The 23,275-nt window shown below is 43.8% G+C and overlaps 10 protein-coding genes across 10 annotated transcripts; 4 read left to right on the top strand and 6 right to left on the bottom strand.

Moving 5' to 3' along the window:
- The first annotated feature begins 2,279 nt into the window (after nt 1-2,279).
- K450DRAFT_224833 (uncharacterized protein) lies at nt 2,280-3,880 on the top strand. Its single transcript, XM_051586277.1, has 5 exons — nt 2,280-2,349; nt 2,427-2,686; nt 2,753-3,326; nt 3,391-3,642; nt 3,706-3,880. Exons 1-5 carry the CDS (start codon nt 2,343-2,345, stop codon nt 3,828-3,830), a joined length of 1,218 nt encoding a protein of 405 aa, XP_051448233.1. The 5' UTR covers nt 2,280-2,342; the 3' UTR covers nt 3,831-3,880.
- A 173-nt stretch (nt 3,881-4,053) lies between these two features.
- K450DRAFT_205448 (uncharacterized protein) lies at nt 4,054-5,897 on the bottom strand. The gene is made up of 4 exons (XM_051584733.1): nt 5,459-5,897; nt 5,138-5,348; nt 4,957-5,062; nt 4,054-4,882 (listed from the first exon to the last, which is right to left on the bottom strand). The coding sequence occupies exons 1-4, from the start codon at nt 5,684-5,686 to the stop codon at nt 4,180-4,182; spliced, it is 1,248 nt and encodes a 415-aa protein (XP_051448232.1). The 5' UTR covers nt 5,687-5,897; the 3' UTR covers nt 4,054-4,179.
- On the top strand, nt 5,846-6,442 carry K450DRAFT_224829 (uncharacterized protein). The gene is made up of 2 exons (XM_051586276.1): nt 5,846-5,982; nt 6,051-6,442. The coding sequence occupies exons 1-2, from the start codon at nt 5,934-5,936 to the stop codon at nt 6,392-6,394; spliced, it is 393 nt and encodes a 130-aa protein (XP_051448231.1). The 5' UTR covers nt 5,846-5,933; the 3' UTR covers nt 6,395-6,442.
- Nucleotides 6,443-6,728: 286 nt separating this feature from the next.
- K450DRAFT_224827 (uncharacterized protein) lies at nt 6,729-8,350 on the top strand (the record flags this gene model as incomplete). Its single annotated transcript, XM_051586275.1, has 1 exon — nt 6,729-8,350. The coding sequence occupies exon 1, from the start codon at nt 6,909-6,911 to the stop codon at nt 8,346-8,348; it is 1,440 nt and encodes a 479-aa protein (XP_051448230.1). The 5' UTR covers nt 6,729-6,908.
- A 160-nt stretch (nt 8,351-8,510) lies between these two features.
- Nucleotides 8,511-9,702, bottom strand: K450DRAFT_224825 (uncharacterized protein). The gene has a single exon (XM_051586274.1). The coding sequence runs from the start codon at nt 9,668-9,670 to the stop codon at nt 8,594-8,596; it is 1,077 nt and encodes a 358-aa protein (XP_051448229.1). The 5' UTR covers nt 9,671-9,702; the 3' UTR covers nt 8,511-8,593.
- A 388-nt stretch (nt 9,703-10,090) lies between these two features.
- K450DRAFT_224820 (uncharacterized protein) lies at nt 10,091-12,209 on the bottom strand. Its single transcript, XM_051586273.1, has 4 exons — nt 12,187-12,209; nt 11,520-12,116; nt 10,653-11,430; nt 10,091-10,571 (listed from the first exon to the last, which is right to left on the bottom strand). Exons 2-4 carry the CDS (start codon nt 11,951-11,953, stop codon nt 10,197-10,199), a joined length of 1,587 nt encoding a protein of 528 aa, XP_051448228.1. The 5' UTR covers nt 11,954-12,116; nt 12,187-12,209; the 3' UTR covers nt 10,091-10,196.
- Nucleotides 12,210-12,344: 135 nt separating this feature from the next.
- On the bottom strand, nt 12,345-15,343 carry K450DRAFT_224806 (uncharacterized protein). Its single transcript, XM_051586272.1, has 10 exons — nt 14,622-15,343; nt 14,427-14,551; nt 13,958-14,354; nt 13,869-13,885; nt 13,631-13,802; nt 13,382-13,566; nt 13,125-13,302; nt 12,926-13,059; nt 12,536-12,862; nt 12,345-12,476 (listed from the first exon to the last, which is right to left on the bottom strand). The coding sequence occupies exons 1-9, from the start codon at nt 14,875-14,877 to the stop codon at nt 12,662-12,664; spliced, it is 1,665 nt and encodes a 554-aa protein (XP_051448227.1). The 5' UTR covers nt 14,878-15,343; the 3' UTR covers nt 12,345-12,476; nt 12,536-12,661.
- Nucleotides 15,344-15,407: 64 nt separating this feature from the next.
- Nucleotides 15,408-17,553, bottom strand: K450DRAFT_224802 (uncharacterized protein). Its single transcript, XM_051586271.1, has 7 exons — nt 17,497-17,553; nt 17,200-17,415; nt 16,971-17,126; nt 16,621-16,905; nt 16,261-16,555; nt 15,980-16,193; nt 15,408-15,916 (listed from the first exon to the last, which is right to left on the bottom strand). The coding sequence occupies exons 1-7, from the start codon at nt 17,509-17,511 to the stop codon at nt 15,481-15,483; spliced, it is 1,617 nt and encodes a 538-aa protein (XP_051448226.1). The 5' UTR covers nt 17,512-17,553; the 3' UTR covers nt 15,408-15,480.
- A 73-nt stretch (nt 17,554-17,626) lies between these two features.
- On the top strand, nt 17,627-20,805 carry K450DRAFT_224799 (uncharacterized protein). Its single transcript, XM_051586270.1, has 8 exons — nt 17,627-17,705; nt 17,786-18,109; nt 18,199-19,075; nt 19,140-19,380; nt 19,437-19,586; nt 19,653-19,960; nt 20,019-20,523; nt 20,590-20,805. Exons 1-8 carry the CDS (start codon nt 17,693-17,695, stop codon nt 20,677-20,679), a joined length of 2,508 nt encoding a protein of 835 aa, XP_051448225.1. The 5' UTR covers nt 17,627-17,692; the 3' UTR covers nt 20,680-20,805.
- Nucleotide 20,806: 1 nt separating this feature from the next.
- Nucleotides 20,807-22,783, bottom strand: K450DRAFT_224796 (uncharacterized protein). Its single transcript, XM_051586269.1, has 9 exons — nt 22,735-22,783; nt 22,523-22,660; nt 22,346-22,461; nt 22,097-22,256; nt 21,772-22,019; nt 21,455-21,705; nt 21,212-21,373; nt 21,039-21,140; nt 20,807-20,975 (listed from the first exon to the last, which is right to left on the bottom strand). The coding sequence occupies exons 1-9, from the start codon at nt 22,757-22,759 to the stop codon at nt 20,927-20,929; spliced, it is 1,251 nt and encodes a 416-aa protein (XP_051448224.1). The 5' UTR covers nt 22,760-22,783; the 3' UTR covers nt 20,807-20,926.
- Nucleotides 22,784-23,275: the final 492 nt, after the last annotated feature.

Here is a 23,275-nt window from a genome sequence, read left to right as displayed (position 1 = left end):
CATTTAACCAATAAATATTGAGACGAACAATCCACAGGTTCGCCGTTAGGATCCATGTATCCCAGGTCTTCTTCCACGAAGGTGCAATGGGTGATGATATAGAGACTAGTCGAAAACAAGTGGCGTGGTTGCTTGTTGGTGACTACTACAGGAATGCGACTAGCAGCGTCTGCAAAATATAAGCGACCATCCACACCACCAGAAATGTACCCTAGCAAAACGCATGAAAACGGTTCAGTGTTCGAAAGCTTGTAGGTGTAGGCTTGCATTGTAATGTTAGTGAGTGGATTCTCATTATGTACAGACGAAGCGATAGGAACCTCGATTAAATTAGGAATGGAAGAACGTTGATCAGCCAGTTGTGAGATAGATGGATAATTTTGTAAATGAAGCCGGGGCGGATTAACCTCATCAGTATGTGTTTCATATGAACAAAGAAGGCAGTGCGTGGCGTGTTGAATAAACTCTTCGTAGAGGTCTCTAGGCTGCGTTTTATCTGGTCGGTGGCCTGTCTTTTCCAATAAAGCATTTGTGATTTCTATGAGCGACTTATGGTCGATATCACGCGCTTTCCGCAGCAAGGAAAGATATGCCTCCATCCAGATAGCCATATCTAGGTAGCCATGCTGATATACAAATCCATCATTTGCAATAAATGCTGCCATGATGGACGGCGAGCTGATGACCGCATGATCGAGAGCTGGTGCGGATATAGGTATAGCTTCCAATATGATAGAAGTATGAGTACAAGCTACCAGTGTAAGCCATGTTTTTTCCTGTGAAGTCGTCACTGGGCTGCAATGGCAGAATTGGCTTAAAAATATTGACCCGAATGTATTGGTGTGAAACGACGTTAAGTGAGCTCGTTTAACGGTAATCTTGCTTCCTTCCAAATATGACGCAAGGGGGTTATAGGCAGGGTATTGTGTCAAGGCTAAAAACCATTTCTTGTCAAGAACATACAGCCCTAGAACCGGATCAATGACTGTAGTAACAAGACCGGTGTAGCCGCCCATGTGATTTCGATCAACAAGTCTATCGTAAGGTTGTATAAATGCCGAAGATGTCGTGGGTGGATGATGTGGAGAGATTTTGTCTAGCATCATTGCCGCTTCTGTGAAAGTTAGCTTGCACTGATCAGATTTCGAGCCATCGAATAGGAGCATTGGCTGAGGGTTAGATGTAGCCATTCCCAGTTCAAGATGTTTGAAAACGTAGTAATGATCTATCTCTATTTCGCTATAGTGCTGACGAATGTCCTTGCCCCTGATCGTAATAAATGAAGCGAAATCATCTTGAGCGATTTGGACAATAAAGTATGGTTTCTTTTCTTGATCCAAGAACATGGGAGATTTGACAACTACTATAGACACCAAATTGACAGAAGTCTCGCGGTCGTCGATCGTGGACAGCGTACAGAATGTCCTGTCTGACTCAATCCAGCTTTCAGCTCGACGCACTCTTGCATTTTCGATAAAATTTGACAGTGGCTCTTCCGTCTCTTCTACCATTGAGTCCGTCATGGATATATTCAGTAACGGCTCTTCAAAAGTCTGTAAGAACCATACATTGACTTTGACAGGTACACCAATAAGAGATCTATCGAACGCGGTTGTTCGACACTTGATCCCCGTGAACGAGTCGGGATCGATCAGCATGAGACAGTCATAATCTCGTGTAAAATGGGGCGTATATTCACAGTATTCCAGTTCCCCGGTCAAACATACTCCTTGCTTTTGGTAGTCTGTATTGTGTTGCAAATCGCTTGCTGCAAGTTCCGCAATCGATATAGCATTCATGTAACGCGAGTTCCGCTCTCAACACAACAGGCAAATATTTTGTCGTTCAATGGCTCAGCCAATCAGAATACCACTGTTTAAATTTTTCTTCAGCTTTAAGCACATAAATGCACACTAGTCGCTGTATCTTATTTGAACGGCCCATTCCAGACACATCTGCACTTAATACGCAATGACAAAACTTTATTGAAGCGAGACATAATCGGAGGAGCGACTTCCGACTCTTCGATTCTCCAGACCAAGTTGTAACAGCGAACCGATGACGCTTTACCGCACTGTCGGTCTGGTAAGGCTCGGAAAAGTGTTCAAACTCTATGTTGTAAAGGACTTCAGGGTCCGTTAGACTAAATTTAAGCTCACTACCTGGAATTTGTTGGTCTTTCCCTCGGCCAGTTAACAAACTCTAAGAGTATGACTCCGCAAAGCGCAAAATGAATGTCAAACTATGACTGTGTGTCCCACAGATTTCATCCTGTACCCAACTTGACTCTCCCCCACGCGATATTCACCACTTTTCACTTTTTCCCACTTTCTAAAAAAATTATGGCTGGTAAGGAACTTGTCACCGTTACGCAAAATACCCGCTTCAGTCAGTGACTAAGACATACCATATTGCACTCGCTATAGGACCTTACGACACAATCATCCAAAACGGTATCGTCATTGACACTTTGTCAAAAGTCGAGCTGAGAGCCGATGTTGCTATCAAAGACGGCAAGGTGGCCGCTATCGAGCCCAGCATTCCCTCTGAGCAAGCTAACGAAGTCGTTGATGCCACTAATCAGTATGTGTGCCCTGGACTGATCGATATGCATACACACGTATACTGGGGTGCCACCTACTGGGGTATCGAAGCAGATGCTCTAGCTGCCAATACCGGTGTGACGGTAAGTAGAGTCGAAGGAAGATAGGAAGTTGGTTGTGAGCTGACACGGTAGTTACGTCCCTGTTAGACCTGGGTTGACGCTGGCAGTGCTGGAGCTTACACCTTCCCTGGTTTCCGCCGTTATATCATTGAACAATCTCAATGCCGTGTCTTCTCCTTGTTGCACGTATCAGCACTTGGATTGACTGCCAGAACATTCGAGCTTACCATCGATGAGTTTGTGGACGTCGAGATGGCTGTGAAGACCATTCAAAGCAATACCGACGTTATCAAGGGTATCAAGGTTCGCCTGGATCGTGATGCCACCAATGGTACAGGTCTTCGCGGTATGGAGCGTGCTCGTCAAGTCTCAGACCAAACTGGAGTTCCAATCATGATCCATATTGGTTTGTCTCCTCCTGATTTGAGCGAATTTGTACAATATATGAAGAAGGGCGATATTCTTACCCATTGCTGTACGGGTTTATCCAACAAACTTGTCAGCGACAACGGAGATATGCTCCCTGTATACCATCAGTTGAAGGAGAAGGGTGTTGTCTTGGATTTGGGACATGGGTCTGGTAGCTTCCATTTCACCTCAGCTGAAGCCATGGCCAAGCATGATATTTTACCCGATGTCCTCAGCAGCGATTTGCATCAAGGTATGTGGTGCTTTATAGAAATACTCATACACATGGAATGTGTACTAATGGAAGGATATTGCAGTGTCGCGATTCGTTAATGTTTATGACTTGCCAACCACCCTTTCCAAATATCTGAACATGGGCATTCCTTTGACTGAAATCATTGCTCGTGCGACCATCGCTCCTGCTGCTGTTATCAAGGAAACTCAGTTAGGTCATCTGAAAGTTGGCAACCCTGCCGATATTGCCATTTTCCGCATTGATGAAGGAGAGTTTATGTTCAAGGATGCTGCTAATACTGAACGCATTGGAAAGAAGATGTTGGTGAATACAGGTAAGCGCACTTAGGTGAATTCTATCAAAGATGGACGCTTTACTGATGCAGCCATTGTTATAGCAACGTATGTCGACGGTGTGAAGTTGAAGGCCGCCAAGGAAACAGCTACGCATCCTTGGGTTGTCCGTGACTTGTCTGTTGTCGCTGCTCTTAACGAAAAGAACGAGGATGTCCACATGTGTTAAATACCTAGATACGTTGAGTTGTGAATAAAACAAAATGTATTATAGAAGTACTATGGATCAGGGTTTCAGTTGTTTGGCGCAGTGGTTCTGAAGTCTTGTTGTATTCATTTCATGGACATCGTATATGCACAGTGACTACAGTATCGTGGTGTCAGTTAACATGGATCCACAACTGCGAAATGTTGTGCGAAATCGAGATTATGACGCATTCAAAGGCATAAATATCTTTTTGTTTAAGTTCTAAATATGAGTTTTTATTGGACAAGAGGGCGATATCAACGCGGTAAGGTACAAGTATATATGCATGAGGAAGTGAGAAAAATGTCAAAGAGAGGAACAAGTGCCAGATTTACCATCCTCGGACAGGGACCCAGATATCGACAACCTCATCACCATTCTCCTCGATGATCAAGAAGAACTCGTAACAAGCGGCAGTAAGGCAGCAGTGGTTGGGAACAATGCGGAACACATCGCCGACGTTGACATGCTTGAATTCTTCAAGGGGAACTTCAGTGACAATGCTGTGTTCTTGAGCAAGCTTGTTGAGCTTCCAGTGAGGCTTTCCAACGATGTCTCCGAATCCACCTTGGGGTGCAGGATCCTTGGAGAAACCAAGAGCACCACCATCCATAAGGAAGCTTCCACGTTCAGGATATCTGGAGGCTACTCGGCAGAGAACAGTGACAGCAAGACCAGATTCATCAAGAAGCTGTGTGGCAAGTTGCTGACGGTCGTTAAGGACAAAGGAACCAGCATGGAGCTCAGTGATACCTTCCAATTCAGAAGAATCAACCAAACCAGCGGCCATGACTGTAGGAGTGGCACCAATGGAGATGTTCTCAAACAGGACACCGTTGTCAGCAAGGAACTTCTTGTAAGCAAGAGCAGCATCACGCTCAGACTTGAGGAAGTTTACAGCCGCATTGGTATCACGAGAAGCATATGAGTGACCAGCGTGGGTATAAAGGCCAACGACATTCAAAAGCGGGGAGGTGGTCAGACGTCTTGCCAAATTGACAGAATCGTCATTATTGATAGCGGCGCCTGCGCGTCTAAAGCACAAAAAAAAAAAATGCAATTAGCCACTCTGTTCTGGAAATCACTTGAACAAATCCCTATTACTTACTCGTTGCCACACTCAACCTTCATGTACACGTTGAGCTTAGGAGCGCCGCCCTCGCCGAATCTTTGTTGGCAGTATGCTTCAAGAGCATCCAAAGTCTGGTCGTGATCTGCACCAAAGGAGAACAACGGTCAGAACGAGCATACACTACCCGGAAAAGAAAGACCCCACTACAAGTACTTACCAATGAAAATGCAGAACTTTTCAACCTTGGTGCTGAGGTGGTAGACATCATCAAATCGGTCAGGGCTGACAGGGAAGCCAAAGAGGACATCCTTGAGCTTGCCAGATGAGACAAGGTGGGAGTTGATCACATAGTAAGCTTCTGCCAAAGTAGACACGACGATAGCATCGGTTTTGGCAGAGTCCAATTGGATCTCGGTAGCTTCGATGGTCTAAGTAAGACAAAGAGAACCATTCTGTGAGTTTACGCGGTTTTTCAAAGTAAACCCAAAAATCCTCCTCTACAAACAGCTCCACAAGAGAGGCCATTTCATTTACATACCTTGTGAGTCTTGATATGAACACGAATCTTCTTTCCACTCTTGGCTCCAACGGCAGCAATGTGCTCGCAGTTACGCTTGACGACAGAACGGTCAACGACCAGTCTGGGAGTGCGGCAGTCCTTGAGCTTCTTGCCAACGAACTGCTTGACCAAGTACTCCTTGGAGGGAACAGAGAAGCCAAGAGGCTCGAGAGGAGTGGTAGTTTGGGAGGGCAGAGTAAAGACCATAGTTGAGATAATCAAAAGATTAACTTTGACTGCTCCCCGTCGACCTTTATGTATGAGAATAGAAGCTTGAGTTGTAGGGTCCTACCCATCGGGGATCCATATGACTGTCAATTTATCGAACACCGCATTGTCGGCTATTCAATATTTGGGTTTGGGATTGTTGCGTTTCATGGACCCCCATCACTTGTTGTAAATATAAATAAGCCCAACTCTTCTTTGCTTGACACTCTATCACAAATCAATCATTATGTCTGGAATTAAGGAAGCTGTATTCTCCAAGAAGGCCGCACCCATTGGTGAGTTAACGCGTGACAACTGTTTCATCCAAAGCCCTTTTTTCCTAACCGTAACATGCTACTTCCAGGTGCCCCCTACTCTCAAGCCATTAAGTACAATGGTATGATCTTCTGCTCTGGCACCACTCCCGTCAACCCTCAAGGTGAGCTTGTTGGTGTCAAGGAGAAGGATGTCCAAGCTCAGACCCACCAAGTCCTCAAGAACATCAGCGGTCTTTTGGAAGACTGCGGTTCCTCCATGGAGAAGGTCCTTAAGGTCAACGTCTTCATCAAGGACATGAACGACTTCAAGGCTATCAACGATGTCTATGCCACCTACTTCCCTGACCCCAAGCCTTGCCGCACCTGCGTTGAGGTTGCTCGTCTTCCTCTTGACGTCCTTGTTGAGATCGAGGTCACTGCTGCCCAGTAAATCATCCAACCACTGGAGCCTTCACCACCACTACCCCAAAAATTCCTCGTTCATAGCATCTCATTTCAATGTACCATACTTTGATGTTTATTAAAATTATAAAAAAAAAGATTGGCTGTCAAAATAGCCAAATTTCACGTCATCAGTTTCAAATCGGGGGGAGGAAGACAAAGGTGTGTAAAACTTACGGTATGACAAATTGCAGGGTTCCTGTGAACAGCCAATGTTAAGGTTAAGCAGTGACAGATTATGATTTTGACCGACGAGCCGACCCACAGGGAAGCTCGGAGCAATTTCTGCTTTAACTTTAAACACCACTGTTGGGTCAGAGAAGGGAAAACCTGGAAATTAACGGAATAAAAACAAGGTTAAACTTCCCAAGCTGCTTTATCGAAAGGGCGATAGAACAAAAGGCAACCTGCCGTCATGTAATTCTACGTTCTTTGCTCTCTTCTCTATTGACTCTACCTTATCTCGACCGAGCTTTCTATCTTCAACCTATTAGTCTATCCAAATGCTGTATCTGACGGCTGATTTTTTCCCTGTCTTCATACCACTGGGTATCATTGGATTCTACCGTTACTTGATCTTCATCATCAAGCTCATCGCTTGGATAGTTTACGAACCTATCATTCCTTTGGATGATCCAGTTTATGTGCCAGAGAAAGATGTTACCATCGTAGTGCCAACCATTGATGCAGGAGAAGAATTTGTGGAGGCAGCAGAGTCTTGGCTGGCTTGTAATCCCAAGGAAATCATCATTGTGACGGAAGAAAGTATGTACGGTCCATTACAAGAATTGGCAAACCAAATCAATCCAGAAAAAATTAGAGTGCTTACTGTAGCCAAGGCCAACAAGCGACTTCAAATGGTACAAGGAATACGACACACCACCACTGATATTCTCGTGTTCGCTGATGATGATGCTATCTGGAAACCACAAACCCTGAACTACATTCTGGCCTGTTTTGAAGACGAAAGCATAGGTGGAGTTGGCACATCACAAACTGTCAAGTCTGTTGGAAAACACCAGACGGTGTGGGAAGTACTTGCCGGATTCCGATTGACGGTTAGAAATATTGAGGTCGCCGCTTCTACACATATAGATGGCGGCGTATGCTGTATCTCTGGTCGAACTGCAACCTATAGGACTGTCATTCTGAAGGATCCGGAATTTCAAGAAAAGTTTACAAACGACTTGTGGAGAGGAAAATATCCTCTAAATTCCGGTGACGATAAATTTTTAACCAGATGGATGGTCTCCCATGGTTGGAACACCTATATGCAGGTATGCTCTGAGGCTGAACTGCTCTCTACTTTCAAGACGGACTGGCGATTCATCAAGCAGGTTTTGCGCTGGACCAGAAACACATGGCGTAGCGACTTCCGGTCTCTGTTCGTAGAAAGACACCTTTGGTTCAAGCATCCCTTTGTGACTTACACCATGCTGGATAAATTTGTCAATCCTCTCACCTTGTTATCAGGTCCAGTCTCTGTTATTGCCCTCTGCTTTACAGCCTACCATCTACCCAGCTGGGATATCATTCTCTCCTATGTAGTTTGGCTGTTAGCAACCAGAATCGTCAAACTTTCTCCACATCTCTTCCGCCGACCTCAAGATATCATCCATGTCCCGGCTTTCCTACTGTTCAACTTCTACTTTGCCTTTATGAAGATATACGCCTTGTTCACCCTCAATGTCACTGGCTGGGGAACAAGACAAGGTGTTGGCAATGAGTTGGCAGCAGATATTGAGAGGAACGCAGCTGCTGCCTCCATTGATGGAACGTCACAGACAACCATCGAGATACCACCTGAAGTAGCAATCCGAGACAAATTAATTGCAAAGCTGACCACAGAAGACATGATGGTTCCAGATAGAGCAAAAGCTCATGTTATCGTTCCTGCCGTCCCTATCATCCCTCTTGAAGCTGCGCCTGTTATGATCGCATAAGATTTAAAAAAATTTTATTCATATATTCTTCATTGTATTAGAGTCGGCATTAGAGAGTCGACATTATCATTATGGCTTCAAGCCCCATTATCATTTTATCACCTCATAAATTTGTTTCTTCATCACATTATATTTGACTTTTTTTAAAAACCGTGTCCCATTGCTTCTGGTTTTTCAATGAACGATGGTATGAACAATAGCATGTTTCTATTGAGCTCTATATTTTGATTTTTTTATATGTTGACCTATTGTTTACTTTGACCTTTTCCTTTAAAGATAGTCTTATGCTTCGAAGTAGTGGCCAAATACTCGTCATAGGAGGTTGCCATTGACCGTCGATATTTTTGTAATTCCTTTTGATATCGCCTTTTGTGATTTGCAAACCAATACGTAATGCTGCGAGGTGGTAAACCTGTTTGCCGTTGTATGAGGATGCGCTCACTTTTGCTCAGTTTATCCCTGCAGGAGTAGACTTCAAAGAACATGGTCTCCAGGTAATGAAGTGTCCGAGCATTATATTTCGTATTTTGTTCGTTTTTGTCCATTGTCGGTTCAAGGTCATGGACAGATGTTTTTGAACTAGGCACACTGTCGTCGATATCGGAAAACGGTGAATTTCGAAAAGCGTCGGTTTCATCGTCCGTGCTACCTAGCGAAATACTATCGTCCACTGGCATATATTCAGAAGATGAATCGTCGCCAGCATGGTCAATGTCTTGAGCTTCATCCACTTCATATTGAATGTCATGGGAAGCGTTGATGGGTTCTTTCATCATTTTGGTGGGAATTTCATTTATAATACGGTCCCCAAAGCCAGTGCTTGGGCAGGAATATTCAGAAATAGCCTCTTCTTCTGGTGAAAACAGCGGATCCTCCAAGGGTTTTATACATCTTACCGTCTTCAGCTTTGTATCCGAGGATTTGCAGAATTTCACTGTCGGCTTTAAGCTCTCTATGACGGAGTCGTTGTCAGAAGAATCCTCTACGCAAGTGGAGCTATCTGTGTTCAGATCATCAGCTACTGTTTGGCATTCCAATTTGACGTTCTTAAACATCTGAACAATCGGATCTAAGGCCTGTCTCCAGTTATGGTTGTAGGAAATAGAGGATATTTCGACGGTTTTCACCAGAAATTCCATAGCTGTGATACGAGCACGGATAATTTTGAGTACGTCAGTAACATCTTGGCACGTTGTATGGAGTAGCATCTCAGACAAATGAATCTGGGCCATTTGGAAGAATAATAAAGCCTTTTCTCGATTTTGCGGATGCCAGGCGTTTTCTATATGACTTTGAGCAAGGTAGCAGAGGTTGGTGACCATGCTATAGGCTGGTGTACCTTGCAAGCGTCGCAGCTGTGGAAGGTGACGCATGATATTTGTCTCAGCAAGCTGACGGTCGACATATTGACTTGATGAAAAATCTTCCCTTGCTGTCCCCATTGGATAGACAGTGGAAAAAGAAGTAAGAGAGATGTTGAAAGGTCAATAGTCTGACGAATTCTTATGATTTCGCAAAAGAGTTGCCTATTCTAGCGTTCAATCACGAAAGTTGCCAGAAACGGTGAGTTGTTGTGGCAGTTGTTTATAGAACGTTTGAATGGGGGTGGGGAAGATGTGAAAACGCCGTATGGTGATCTCTTTGATCATCAAAGGAATGGCGAAGTCAACACATGAACGCAAATGTGAACTTAGACATATTATCAGCGGCCACCTATAGTTCATCATTTATTGACCGACCACATCGCTAAAAAATTTTTTTGTCAAACTAGAATGATGTCAAAGTACAAAGTTGTTTTATTATGATGTATAAATAAAGCTTGAACGGAGGAATGGTATCAGGAAAAGGTTATGTACATGAAGTGTAGCCAGAGTCAGATGGTAAATCTGCGGATGCGCATATTAAAGAGACCTGGTCTACGATTGTCCTGAGCCATGTTGGTTTGAGCAGGAAGCTTGCATGCTCTAAGCCAGGCATGACTCGAGAATCTACGTTGTTATCTAGAAGGTATTTGTGTATTCTAGGGCTATCCACAAGGTTATCGCTTTCGGATAAGAAAACAGTTAGGGGTACGGCGGCTGTACTTGAACGCTTAGAGACTGGGCTAGGGGGCCGAGAAGTGGAGGCGGATTGTACAAAATGAGCGGTTTGAAACCACTGAAAATGGCGTGAGATATAGTGCGAGATATGAAGTTCGCGGGAAGCAAAATAGTAAACAATATGCTACGGGGTAAGAATAAACGGTTTAGCAGTTAGTTAAAGCGATAGCCTATAGTAGTGTTATATAAAATGTGCTTTACTCACCTCCATGAAACGTTTAGGTGAACGATGCACAAAGTTATACGCAATGGAATGGTAGTGCAGTAAAAAAACAATGGGATCCACCATGACAACGCCTGCCACTCGTTTCGGAGCCTGTTGCATCATCCAACTAGAAACAGCCGTTCCTAGGGAGTGACTAACAAACACGGCTTTTTTGTATCCATGGTGATCAAGCATTTCTGATATTTCAGTAATGGTTTCCGTTGTGGTGGGTACGACTTCAACTTGGTGCATTGACACATACGGCAATTCAACGCAAAACATGGGTCGATCCAAGGCTGTCAAACGTCGAATTATATCAGAATAAAACAGCATACCACCAATTCCATGAATGAACACGATGGGTGTTTCTCTGTTGGAGTCTGGGGATGGTGGTTTGTACCAATAGACAACTTTTTTCATGGCTTCGTCTGTTTGATCTCGCCAAAGGGATTTCCAAAGCATAGCCGGGTCAAATCCAAAGACACCACCCCATGAAAGAGAATACGGCAAATTACAGCGCTGGAAGCCTTGAAGCCGAAGAAATAAGTTCACAATCATGGTTGCCATATAAATAATGATGTAAAAGATGAGAGGTCGATGGATGGCGTTGACAGGATCCAAACTGAGTCGAATACATTTAATTTCGGGAGATATACCGTCTTCAAAGTGGACGCCGAAATGAGTTTCAGCCGTCTTCACCATCCAAGCCAACTCGTTGGACCACGTCCTTTTGCTTTTGACGATTTCCAATGGTCGACTCCAAAAAGCCCAAGCGAACCTATGACGTGACATGGCCAAATGAGGCAAGCTTGTAAATTAGAGATTGGGTCATAATATTTATAATTCCTGTTCAGTTGACAAACATACCAAGTCTCGACATTGCCTCTGCGAATTTGGTCGAAAGTTGCTCTGGTATTATTGCCATCGTCAATATAAAACCATCCACAAAACCATTCTTCAACATCTTGTATGGTGTGGACACAGTTCCAAAATAAGACGGTCCGCTCTGCCTTGGATGTGGTAATGGGTGGCGATGTTCGTTGTAAAATGCGGCGATTGTTCCAGAAATTGAAGAAAAATATGACTTCAGCTGCTAACCAGTAGTGAATAAGACTAGTCAGCAGTGGAATGTGTGTTGCGACACATGCTGGTGTTGAATTTGACAATAGGTGGTGGATGACCGCTGTTTCGCCAGTCCACACATAGTACACAAGGTAGGATATGGCTATAGGAGCAATTAAGCCTAACACAAAAGTCAGTATGTGTACACAAGCTCTTGTCACTGGATTGTCAGGAGCCATTTGGTTATAATAGATATTAGGACAACCAACAATAGGATGCCACTGAAACTATGATGAATGACGAAAAGAAAAAAGGAAAAAGGGAAGAGATAAAAAAAAAAATCGGATGTCTTCCGCTCCGCCCTTTATTATAGCAATTCAGTACTTTAAACGTAGGTTAGTTCTGCAAAAGTAAAATTGTCAGCATTTGTCCTACAGAAACTTTGCAGTGTGCTGCTGAAATTCTCACTCACCTCTCAGAGTGGCTCTCAAGGTATCAAGCTCAGGTATAGGTCGGTCAAAATGTCTCTGCAAAAGCCATCGTCAGTAACCTATGTATTATACAGCACCTTCATCGTTGAGCAGTACTTACGTTTAACTGCGATGAGATTCTGGGTACTACATTGTCCAAAACAAAAGCGACATTCATCATTGCTGCATAGCGCTGATCCTTTGCCATTTCCCTGGCTTGAGACTCCTTTATCATTCGTCGGAGGTACTGTTCTGTGATATTGCTGATACTTTGTATCAACGTAGAGTATAACTGTAGGGCTCGTTAGTACAAGCGGATAATAGTTTGTAGAGATTGGTATGTGGACTTACAGGAAGCTTGACCAGTAGGCAGGCTTCGTTTACAAACTTGATCAAAATATTGTAAAAACTAACGACACTGGCTGTCACTTTGACGTCGGTACCTAAAACGCAAGTTTGGAAAAAGATTTTTGGGTCTCAGCATAGAATGTGAGGACTTTCATATGAAGGTGAGTAAGTACCTAGACTCTGGCTGGATACAACCAAAAACTTGTCCTCCTTGATAATTTTGTCAAGTCTTCCAATGGCTCGCTCTTCATAGGCTATAATCAATTTCTTAATCTCCTCGGCAAATATATCGTCCAACATGAATTTTAGGTCGAGGCCAACTTTCCGCAACTAAAATCGGGATGTATGAGATTAAGAGATTCGAATTGACCCTAAAGGAGTAACCGCACTTACCAGCGAGCATTGTTCTGCAGTTGACCTCAGACAATCGGAAATGACTCGAAGATTAAGAGAATTTTGACCAAACACTTGTTTGTTGAATATCTGGGCGTAGATGGTAATTTGCTCCTTTACCCAAGTAATAAAACCTGCAGGCAAGAGCTCCGTCAATATAGTGTTAGGCTTTGTCATCCCGCAGGCACACTTAGCTCACCTGACGCCATTCGGTTATCCTTGAACGAGTCCCTGTACCACTCGCAGGTATTTCGTACCAGGGTAAAAACTACCAAGGAGAGTTCATTGATGTAGGTGGTAACATCACCCTCGAAAGTCAATTGTCTTATTCTCCGTTTAATGACTCCGCTTCGGGTTGCTAGGAACATCTCCCGACCCTGGTTCGCATTGCACCCTATTAGTATACCCTTTCATTTGGGGGGGGGGAGTGTGAAAATAACAAGAGAATCAACGTACCGTTTCTCCAAGCCCAAGGCGAAGGAGCCAGTTGACGTTACGTTGGAATTGGACTTTGGTCAATAAAGAGTTGCTTAAATCCCGCCCGATAGCTTTACTGAGCTTGTCAACGTATGTGTCAATTTCCTCCTTTACACCATCAAGCTTTCCAGGATCTGATGAGAAACTTGAAAGTATGGCACGGGCTGTGTTTCCCATTAGTATGATTGGCATTGAGAGACAGACAGAATCTTTGGGAGAAACACTGACCCTTTTCGATATATGCTACAGCATCTTCAAACTCACGAATGGCTATGAAAACCTCCAATTCATCTGGAAGCTCAGAAAGCCACTTAACGTCGCTGGAGGCGAGCTGTGGCATCTGCTTGGTAGGGTCTCGATCATTGCGGCTTTTCTTGCTTCTTGCCTCCACTTGTGATTGCTAAATGAAAAACGAAATCAGTATCAAGGCAGATTTATGCTTTTCAGAGCTTTGCGAGGAACGAACCATTTGTAGGAGTGGTTCTGAGACGAGAGGATATGATATGAGGATTAGAAATTCTGTTTCCTTTCCTTGCATGCGTACAATGTGCTTACCGTTGACAGACAATTTGGCATCGGCATCATTCTGCTTGGAACTTTCCAATAATTCGTCAGTGACTCGTTTAATAGTGACTAACAGCGACATTTTATCCTCTGGACGCTCGCATCGGAAAAGATATTCGTCATTATAATGGACAATTTTCAGTGCGTTCGTTAAATCAGAAGTATTTTTGACGTCAGCCACCAGTATTTTGTCCAACTCCCAGCAGCGATCTGCCACAAGCTTAACTTTGGATGACATGGTGCGTTTTTTCTTAGAAGCCACTAAAATACAATCGTTCAGCAATACGAGTTGGGTTGCTTGTCGGGCTTGTAAGGTTTTGGGATGGAGTTCAACAAAGTTGGAAAAGTCTCTAACAATGTGACGATCAGGAGCAAACGGTAATAACCTCTGTAGTCATTGTAAGAGAATGAGCGATTGTTCCTTTTTTAACCAAGATATATGTGAAGTTAAGATGTGTACCTGAGATCCTTCGATACTCTCCCACAGTGAGGCCAGCTGTGCTCTGTAAATGGTCTGCATATCGGCAGTAGCCATTTCACTGGGCTTTCGACGTTGTGTGATTGATTCGGCGATAGGTGCAGGATCTAATAACAAGAATCGTTCAGTTAAATTAACTGTATATATGTATACAAGACAACTGGAGGGGTTATTTACCATTAATGATGCCTGCCATAGGATCCACTTCGTCCTTGAAGCTGGTATTGATAACGCGGAGTTCGTTAAGGAAGTCGCGAAGTAGCAGCATGTCACCATCCAAATTTGAAATCTCTTTGGATATGACCACAAACTCGGTGTAGTTACGATAGACATTGCGCTGCAAGTCACTACCAACCAGAGTCTTTGCATCATTCAATGATCTATAGAAAGCTCTCAGCTGCTCTTCATTCACATCCGCTACTGAAGCTCGCATATCTACGTATCACAGAGCAAATTAGTACGGCAGTACAGACAGATTAAGCACAGTCAATCCATATACTTTACATGACTCTGGGTTGAAGTTGGGGTCGCCAAACTTAGCCAAGTCAACTTGACGTTGGCCGGTCGTCCCTGCGAAAGGGGGAGTTGGAGGAATTGCAGCGGCCATGTCTTGCATTGATCTTGGGCTGGAGGTTACAGAAACGGTTTCACTTCGTACTAAAGGACTAGATCTTTCTACTCGTTCTTTCTTGCGGTCGGTTGTCCAGCTGGCAGTGCGTTTTAGGATTGAATTGGAGGACTTTTTTCGTGGCAATGGTACTATACGAGTAGTGTTAAGAGTGTCGAGTGTATCTGCAGATGTGTTGATTGGCTGTGGAGCGCTAATATAAGGCATTCCTCGTCCATCTCGAGATTTCGAGCGTCGCAAGGCCATGGAATTTATAGGCAACGAGTGTCGTATGGAACGCTTATGAGTGGGCTTTAACTATGACTGGGTTTAAATATTCACAGCCAAACAATTTTCCATCGTCCACAATGTCTCTGAAGTGGTGCAATACGATAGATTTTTATTTTTTTTTGAACAAATTATTCATATCTATAGTTCAGGTTGACGAGCTGCCAACTCTTCATCGTCTGCCATTATGGCTGCATCCCAATAATGTTCGACTTTGAACCCATTCAGTAGCTCACGAGCCATCTTCTCACTTTCCATCTCTCGCCAAGTGAACTTCTTGAAAGCTGCAGTTTTGACTACACCTTCCCATACCAGGAAACACTGATTCTCTTCTTCGTCTTCCTCTTCAGGTTCTTGCATAGGTGTATCAGCTGCATCTGCTTTGAGTGGTATAGGAAGATCATTCCAATCGATTCTCCTAAGCATGAGCTTTTTATACGCCTTGATTCCTTTTGGTCCGCCTTCAACAATGACCAAGTTGCACTTGGGAGTTGCAATAACCATGCCTGTAAGATAAAGTTGTCTTGCGTTGACTTCAACCTTATATCTCAATTTAGGGTGTTTTATTTTCTTGACCCTAAGAATGTCAAGCTTAATCATCCGTTCGTAGTGGACACTGCCAATAAGAAAAGGAACTTACTTGTAAACAGTAACATGTACCATTTGAGCGATATCTTCTTTGAGCTTTGATATCGTCTTTTCCCGCTTTTCTTCCTTTGTAAGTTTACGAGTTTCGTTCGCCTTCTCATGTTCACGTTGTCGCTCCTCCATCTCTTTACGCACTTTAGCTTCGATTTGGGTTGGATCTTGAATAGCCTCTTGTCCCAAGACACGCATGAGATTGCTGATTTTAACTATTGGAAAAAAACCACTTAATTGGCCAATACTTTTCATGTCCAGTATACGAAAATGTTAACATACCTTTAGGCTGCTCTGGTGGTAGTAATCCAAGTCTAATTTTGTCCTGCTTATCCTTTTGTGCCTCCAATCTCTTTTGACGTCTCAATTTCTTTGATTCTCTCTTGGTCAACATCAATTGGCGAGGTGGTTGGCCGGTGGGTTCACCAGGTGGTTCAATTGGTACCGGGTGTTGTACATACGGGGTGATGATGTTTTCTAATCCAGTCATATCAAGGTGATCGGCATCTATTTCTCCATACTGCTTGTTCTTGGTTATTGGTAAATCCCACCATTCAACATCAGGTGGGGGTGGTCCCTGTAATCCAAACGGTATTAAAAACAGTCGTTCCTTCTGCCTGGCTCATGCAAAAAATGACTAACCTTGAGTAGATTATCTGGTATATCCCGTTCAGTCTGAACACCAGCCAATTTTGCCTTTTCTGCGATTTCTTGCTTGAGGCGCTCTAATTGTGCTTTTGCTCGTTCTTGATTTGCTTTTTGAATGAACCGACCAGGCTGTACAAATTTTAGATGTCGACTCCTTCGGCCGCCAACTTCAGTTTTGTCACTTAAATACGGGTTGGATTGCCTGCCTCCAGATGAAGCAGCTGATGGCGAAGACGATGCTGCTGGCTTTGCCGCCGACTTGGTCTGCTTTTGATTCGCCTATATCGCTATGCTTAGTACTCACTTTATAAATAAAGCAGCGGTAACTCTGAAATTATCCTTACCATTGCAGTTGCGAGTTCACGCTTGGGTATAATGCCTTGATCCAACATCGCTTTCAAATCAATGTTGCCCGATTTATCCAAGCCCAAGGGTGGCGGCGCAATATTTAGACCACCTCTTGGACGTTGCTGGGACATACTACCTCCGGCTGCAAAATTCTTTCAAACATGAAATAAGTAAACGGTGTGATCTTGTTGATACCATTATCACACTATGAAGGTTGATACTCACTGATTGACTTGCTCCGGCTATTCGAGCTTTTGCTTCTGCTATTCGTCGTTGCAGATCTTCTTGATCTATGCCCGGTATTTTTTTGAGATTCGAAGTGGTACTTGTAGCTGGCGTATTGTTCGCTGGTGGTGGTGCTGGAACGCCTGCCTTTGCTCTCATTTGTGCAAGTTTAGCTTGAACCTCTGCTCGTTTTGCAGCCAGCTGCGCCTCGATCTCCTACACGAAATGGAACAAACAAAGGGCATTAGAAGAATAGAACAACGGAAAACGTCGGCAGGGCAACTTTGGATAACATACCTCTTTAGTAGGCATCAGTTACAGTCTATTGGAAGAAAAGATCAGAGGTGACCACAATGCATGCGCTGTCACGGTTTTGTGTTGCCGGATAGCAGACATGGTAATTCATCGAAATCACGTGATGTACAGAGTTTGACAAGAGCACCGGCTTTCGCAATGGCCTCAGCGATCGTCGGTTTCCAGCGCGAGTATAAGTATGACTGGAAGAGGTATGCATTTGAGAAACACAGTTGAACCTCAATTAGTATAGTTTCTACGCCTTGATTAATCTTTTATTGAATGGTTATAGCACGCGGAAGACCTTCGCGTCGGCGATTACGGCTTGTCGTTAAGGACGAAGCCAAGTCCAATTCCGACCTTTCCGGCAACGACGATACCGGCAATTCAGCTGATGAAGCATCAAAGGAAGAAAAAGAGGCGACAAAGCAGGAAAATCCTGCTCCTCGTCGTCGCGGTCGCCCACGGATATATCCACGTGCAGAATCAACCACTAATGGTGAGGTAGAGCCTCCTAAAAAGCGTCGACGAGACGAAGGTGATAGTACGGACGATGATGGAGAGTTAGACCCTGATGGAGAGAAAAAGGTTGATAGGCAAGGGCATCTTTTGGATGGTAAGTTAGTGGCTTTTGAGCCTTGCGCTGTTCCGACAAGTGTCTGTTGCATACTGACTCTACCTATTTCATTTATATACGTGATATAGGCCGCGAATACCGCATACCGACATTCGAACTGCCTGAACGTGACGATCAGCAATTAATGTTCGCAATGGACCCCGCACGAATACTAGGATATCGCGACAGTTATTTATTATTTATGAAAAATCCTGATTTGGTGCGCGTTCGAATATCAGACGAGGCCAAGAACATGCTTGTTGAACAGAAAATGCTACTTCCTTGGTTTCGAAATAGAGATGTGGCTATCGTTACAGCGCGATCAATCTTCAAGGTGTTTGGAGCAAAGGTGGTGAAACAGGGTCGACGATGCAAGGACGACTATTATGAAGCTAAAGCGCGCGCTGAAGGCTATGTTGATGAACTGGAAGACACAGAAATGGAAGAGTCCTATGGACGACGGAATCAATTATCATCTCATACAACCAAACTACCAGGGTCGAATGTTCCATCTACAGCAGTCAGCGGGCCAGGATGGATGCATCATGCCGCAGCTTCTGTTCAAGAATTCAATGCTCGATTGCTAGGACGCAGGGCAGAGAAACCCACCTTCTATGACGTGCACACCAACATACAACAAGTACCAAGTGCCACTCAACCAATTTCGTGTGAATTCGAAAGTGTAAGCGCTGGATCTTCCAAGACCGACGGAGTGGTTATCGACCCTGTTAAATTTGATCGGCGCCGTTCAAGCAAACGACCCTTCTTTGATAACGCCTCGGTGGATATAGCTGACATTGTTGATAAGCAAGAGATATATGAAGCTATCCCACCAGAAGTAAGGGCGGAGATGGAGAATTCAGATATTGAGTTCTTTGCAGATAAAAACAAGGAAATCACAGTGAAAAATGAAGAGATGTATCCCATTGCACTTTTGGATGGGCAGTATCAGGAATCATTTCCAATGTAAGTGACGGGTAGACTTTACTCGTGTTATTTTTCTTCATTGAATGCTGACAATATTTCTCAGACACCATGTTCGTTTCGCTATCAATGCTCCTAAAATATTCTCCCCGGTATCCATTACGAAAGCTACAAGAGCCATCCTTATCCAACAGCAGTTCATGAACTCGCAACATTCTGCATCCGGCGTCCCATCGATAAGCCAGGCCGGTCCTTTGGCTACCAATCGGTCACCCATGCCAAATGTTAGTTATGATAAAGGAACCCCACCTATTCCTATGCGTTCAAGTAGCGTTTCCTCGTACCAGGTATGCATATAGGCTTCCGACACATTTACTGTCCAGCTGCTGACTTTCATTTGCAGCCTTCACCAAAAGGACCTGACAGTGTGCAATTGGTCTGTGGCTATATATCCGATAATGGACAGAGGTGTCCTATCCCTGTCCCTAATCGAGGCGAAAGATGTCCTCATCATGCTAATAACTATGCTAATTTGCCACAAAGTAGTGTTAAGGTAAAGGTCTTCTAATCGCCAATGTGAACATCGTTTGATACAGAACTAACTCACCAATTTTGACAGCCAACTGCGAAACCGACTAATTTTGCTGATAACAAGTGCGCAGATTGTCACTACCTGTCTGCACCCTCTGAGGTACTCAAGGGACTCACACCAATATGTGACACTTTTACCACTATCAAATGTACCAAATGTCACAAGAAATATCATCCAGTGTGTGCACACGTGAAAACGCCGAGGCAATTGGCTACTGTCGAATCATACCCATGGTTGTGCCCAGATTGCAAAATCTGTTGCGTTTGTCAAACAGTTGGCGACGAATCTACTCTCATGATATGTGACGACTGCGATCGTGGTTGGCATACAAATTGGTAAGTCAGAGGCTACCATATCGTACCAAGTCTACTACCTACTTATTTTTTTTCATAGCTGTAATCCTAAGGTGGACAATGTGCCGGAAGGTGCTTGGCGGTGCCCGCTCTGCGCAGTATGTGTCAGCTGTGCAGGAGAGAAAATCAAAAAAGAGAACAGACTGCAACACGCTTACAAACATGCTATTGCCCCACCCACCGAACATTACAAGTACCCTATTTATCTTGCGACTTACTGCAAGGTATGCTACGATAACTTTACCAGTGATCGATTCTGTCCGGTCTGCCTGAAGACCTATTCTGAAGATGAGGATGAAGAGAAGGGGGACGAAGATCATGACATGGTGGCCTGTGACACTTGTGACTATTGGGTCCACGTTGGATGTGATGAAGCCCTGACCCCGGACAGATACCAAAAGCTTTGTGATGATGAAGACGAGAAATATAACTGCCCATTGTGCGAAGGGCGAGTCAAGCCAATCATTCAGACTGGACATGCAGCTCTAGCGCTGAAAGGTGTTTCTGCGCCAAGTGGCACGCCTGTTGGTATTATTGGTGGAAAGGTGAGAGAGAGACAAAAACATGTAACTACTACGCCAATTTTATTCACCCTCTTTTCCCCAATCTAGGTAAAAACCCGAGGTGTAGTTCATTATCGCAAACATCAAGTTGGTGTTCCAGAAATCAATGGCACCGGCATAGCGATCGTCAAAACATAGAGCATTTTACCTTATTCTTGTTCCTTTGAAATTACAATTATCATCATACTGCGTAGAAGTGGTTAAAGCAGTGGCCTCAAATAAATAATAACATTTTTTTTTCTACAGCATACACTTTAAACCATTCATAATGAACTCGCACAGCAGTATTATTATTTTGGGTTGCCAAGTTGATGATTTAAACACTGAAAAAGTTTCAAACGAGAAAAAAAAAAAAAAAAAAAGGGTGATATTATGAATGACTAGTTTAGTCCAAAACTCCAGTGTTCATATCGTCACTCGGCTCTTCCAGTAGACTGTTAAAAATAAGATATATATGAGATCGACATTGTGGTGGAGATCAAGGGCAAATATTTTACCTATATTGTTTAAGCAACACGCATTCTCCTCCATTCTCCAGGTCGATGTTGTATTGATAGAATGATCCTTCAGAAGTAACCACCATGACTTGTGGTGTAGTACTGCAAAAGGGTAAAGCCTTGGTAAGTTAAATGGCTCCTCCCATCTACGATGAGCTGATGATATCACTTACTTGCTCAAAGCAACAATGCTTTGTACTCCCGCTGAGGGAAGTTTGAGGGAGGCAAAATCTCTTGCGGGTTCCCATATCTCTGTCAAGGCTTCCGGTAGGTAAGATCCAACACTACCAGCGATATTTCGCCCCAAGTGCATAGAAGAGCGTCGAAGCATTTGACTACATGATGGTCATTTAGAAGACTTTGTAAGAACCGGATCCATCTTACACACTGAAAACCTTTCAGGACTAAACACTTACCCAACACTTGAGCTGCGACTTCTATTATCTTCTTCTCGTGAAGCGTTCTTACCTCCCCACCGATTGTTACCTCCCTGCGGACCTTCATTGGAAAGCTTAAAGATATGAACAGTTTCAGTGGCACTTGAAACGCAAAGCAGAGAGCTGACAAGGTTGAAGGAAATAGAGTAAATCTTGGTAGGATAAGATCCTCGGCGGAATTGAAACACTTTGCGAGAATCGGGTATGGTAAAGACTCGGATAACCGTACCCTATATCCGACATGCATAGATTAGCGGTTATACAAGGGTAACAAACACAGTCCTTGTTCTAATTACCTTGTCACTAGCAGTGGCCAGCAACGTTCCATCTGAATTCATGGCGATACAGCTGACTGGGCTTTTATGAGCTTGAACGATATTGACAACTTGCAAAGAGAGCGCATCAAATATCAGGACATCTCCCGAAGCATATGATGACTGTGATGGCCCGAGGTGATTTCCTGTCAGGGGTGATGAGGTTGACGAACTTGGTGATGGGTACGCTATATAACAGTTTTCACTGGAGGGAGATAGTGCGCATATCGCTGGATAGTAGCCAATATAGAACGTGTTAGAAGCAGCAGATCAAACCATAGTAAAAAAATTCTGCATAATCCCTTACCGGACGGATTAGGACTTGTATCAATAGTGTGGAGCAACTTCATATTACTGATATCGTAAACAAAGATCTGTTCTTCGAGAACAACGATTAATCTGCGTCGATTCATTTTAACGGAGAGAATCGAGGTTGGGAAAGTGAGTTCGCATATTGTAGACTGTCGCTGTAGGATAGTTGCACACGGGGAACAAAGGAGATAGGGTTAGAAAACGTGCAGGCGGACGTTGTAAAGGTGTCTAGTTTAGTGAGTACCTTTGTGTTTATAATCTGAAGGTGTCTTGGAGAGAATGCAGGCTGTTCTCCAGCTCCAACTAGGGCGACAAGAGATGTGCAGAATAGCATTTCGACAATGCCAATACCTCCATCGGCTGAACGATGTCGTGATGATTAGCACGGAGCGGAGGAACTTGGTGAGTTTTACGGACTTACATTTGGAGTAGCATTTGCCGAAAGGATCGCAGTTGTATATCTTGTAACCATTCTTTATTCCAACTGAAATGCAGCTGAAATCCTGGTTAAAGTTGATGAACAGGAGCTCATTGGAACTTTTATCGCCCAAGTTCATCTCTACGAGTTTGTTGAGTAAGGTACAACGCGGCAGGGCGCTGAGAGGGTTGAAATTCAATTTTTCAGCTATTCACCTGACAGACCAGAAGACTGCAGCATGAAATTTTCTATGTAGCCCACGTTGTAATCATCGCTTTACTTGATGATCAAATTGAAATATCACTTGTGCCATTATGTTTAATAGACAGCGATGAACTGCTAAATATCTTCCAATTTACATCCTGTGATGACGCAAAGCCAAAGACTAACCAAGCCGAATCTTGTGATTTTTCATTTGTTCGAGGTGCTTAGAATATTTTTATGTAAGCTTAGCGTGCGCTTACTACACAAAGTACACGCTGTTTTGCCTCTCGCTCCCAATCAAAATACTGGCTAGGTATATCACTCGGGCATGCTGCAATCTTCACACGCTGGATGGAAGAAGGATAGAAGTCTGACGGAGGAGATTTTTTCGATGCTTCTTCCACCTCGAAGCAGAAGAAATATGACTGAAACCCTGCGCATAGGTAAATCGACCAGGGTAAGGGTATTTTTTGCAGGTCCCAATCCCATGACGTTTCGTCTAGCATGAAGAAAAATTAAGCTTGGGTTAATCGAAAAAGTAATAAAACCCAA

This window comes from Umbelopsis ramanniana (assembly GCF_025399195.1).
Source record: "Umbelopsis ramanniana AG unplaced genomic scaffold K450scaffold_6, whole genome shotgun sequence".
Lineage (NCBI taxonomy): Eukaryota > Fungi > Mucoromycota > Umbelopsidomycetes > Umbelopsidales > Umbelopsidaceae > Umbelopsis > Umbelopsis ramanniana.
Note: the sequence above shows the minus strand (reverse complement) of the source record. Positions and strands in the feature narration are given on the sequence as shown.

Bases quoted from the DNA above. Each gene is read 5' to 3' on its own strand.
- K450DRAFT_224833 (XM_051586277.1), top strand. The intron at 2,687-2,752 runs GTAAGTAGAGTC...CGTCCCTGTTAG, and splicing joins CTGCCAATACCGGTGTGACG to ACCTGGGTTGACGCTGGCAG. The intron at 3,327-3,390 runs GTATGTGGTGCT...AGGATATTGCAG, and splicing joins CAGCAGCGATTTGCATCAAG to TGTCGCGATTCGTTAATGTT.
- K450DRAFT_205448 (XM_051584733.1), bottom strand. From the start codon at position 5,686: ATGGTCTTTACTCTGCCCTCCCAAACTACCACTCCTCTCGAGCCTCTT. The intron at 5,349-5,458 runs GTATGTAAATGA...TGTCTTACTTAG, and splicing joins TTCATATCAAGACTCACAAG to ACCATCGAAGCTACCGAGAT. The intron at 4,883-4,956 runs GTAAGTAATAGG...TTTGTGCTTTAG, and splicing joins AAGGTTGAGTGTGGCAACGA to ACGCGCAGGCGCCGCTATCA.
- K450DRAFT_224829 (XM_051586276.1), top strand. From the start codon at position 5,934: ATGTCTGGAATTAAGGAAGCTGTATTCTCCAAGAAGGCCGCACCCATT. The intron at 5,983-6,050 runs GTGAGTTAACGC...TGCTACTTCCAG, and splicing joins CAAGAAGGCCGCACCCATTG to GTGCCCCCTACTCTCAAGCC.
- K450DRAFT_224825 (XM_051586274.1), bottom strand. From the start codon at position 9,670: ATGGTCACCAACCTCTGCTACCTTGCTCAAAGTCATATAGAAAACGCC.
- K450DRAFT_224820 (XM_051586273.1), bottom strand. From the start codon at position 11,953: ATGGCTCCTGACAATCCAGTGACAAGAGCTTGTGTACACATACTGACT. The intron at 11,431-11,519 runs GTATGTTTGTCA...GTCACGTCATAG, and splicing joins AGAGGCAATGTCGAGACTTG to GTTCGCTTGGGCTTTTTGGA. The intron at 10,572-10,652 runs GTGAGTAAAGCA...CTTACCCCGTAG, and splicing joins CACCTAAACGTTTCATGGAG to CATATTGTTTACTATTTTGC.
- K450DRAFT_224806 (XM_051586272.1), bottom strand. From the start codon at position 14,877: ATGCGAGCTTCAGTAGCGGATGTGAATGAAGAGCAGCTGAGAGCTTTC. The intron at 13,567-13,630 runs GTCAGTGTTTCT...TGGGAAACACAG, and splicing joins TGTAGCATATATCGAAAAGG to CCCGTGCCATACTTTCAAGT. The intron at 13,303-13,381 runs GTACGTTGATTC...AATGCGAACCAG, and splicing joins GCCTTGGGCTTGGAGAAACG to GGTCGGGAGATGTTCCTAGC.
- K450DRAFT_224802 (XM_051586271.1), bottom strand. The intron at 16,556-16,620 runs GTTAGTCATTTT...TTTGGATTACAG, and splicing joins TACCAGATAATCTACTCAAG to GGACCACCCCCACCTGATGT. The intron at 15,917-15,979 runs GTAAGTTCCTTT...TGACATTCTTAG, and splicing joins GTACATGTTACTGTTTACAA to GGTCAAGAAAATAAAACACC.
- K450DRAFT_224799 (XM_051586270.1), top strand. The intron at 18,110-18,198 runs GTAAGTTAGTGG...TACGTGATATAG, and splicing joins GCAAGGGCATCTTTTGGATG to GCCGCGAATACCGCATACCG. The intron at 19,076-19,139 runs GTAAGTGACGGG...AATATTTCTCAG, and splicing joins TATCAGGAATCATTTCCAAT to ACACCATGTTCGTTTCGCTA.
- K450DRAFT_224796 (XM_051586269.1), bottom strand. From the start codon at position 22,759: ATGCTGCAGTCTTCTGGTCTGTCAG. The intron at 22,661-22,734 runs GTGAATAGCTGA...ACAAACTCGTAG, and splicing joins GCAGTCTTCTGGTCTGTCAG to AGATGAACTTGGGCGATAAA. The intron at 21,706-21,771 runs GTAATTAGAACA...TGTCGGATATAG, and splicing joins TGGCCACTGCTAGTGACAAG to GGTACGGTTATCCGAGTCTT.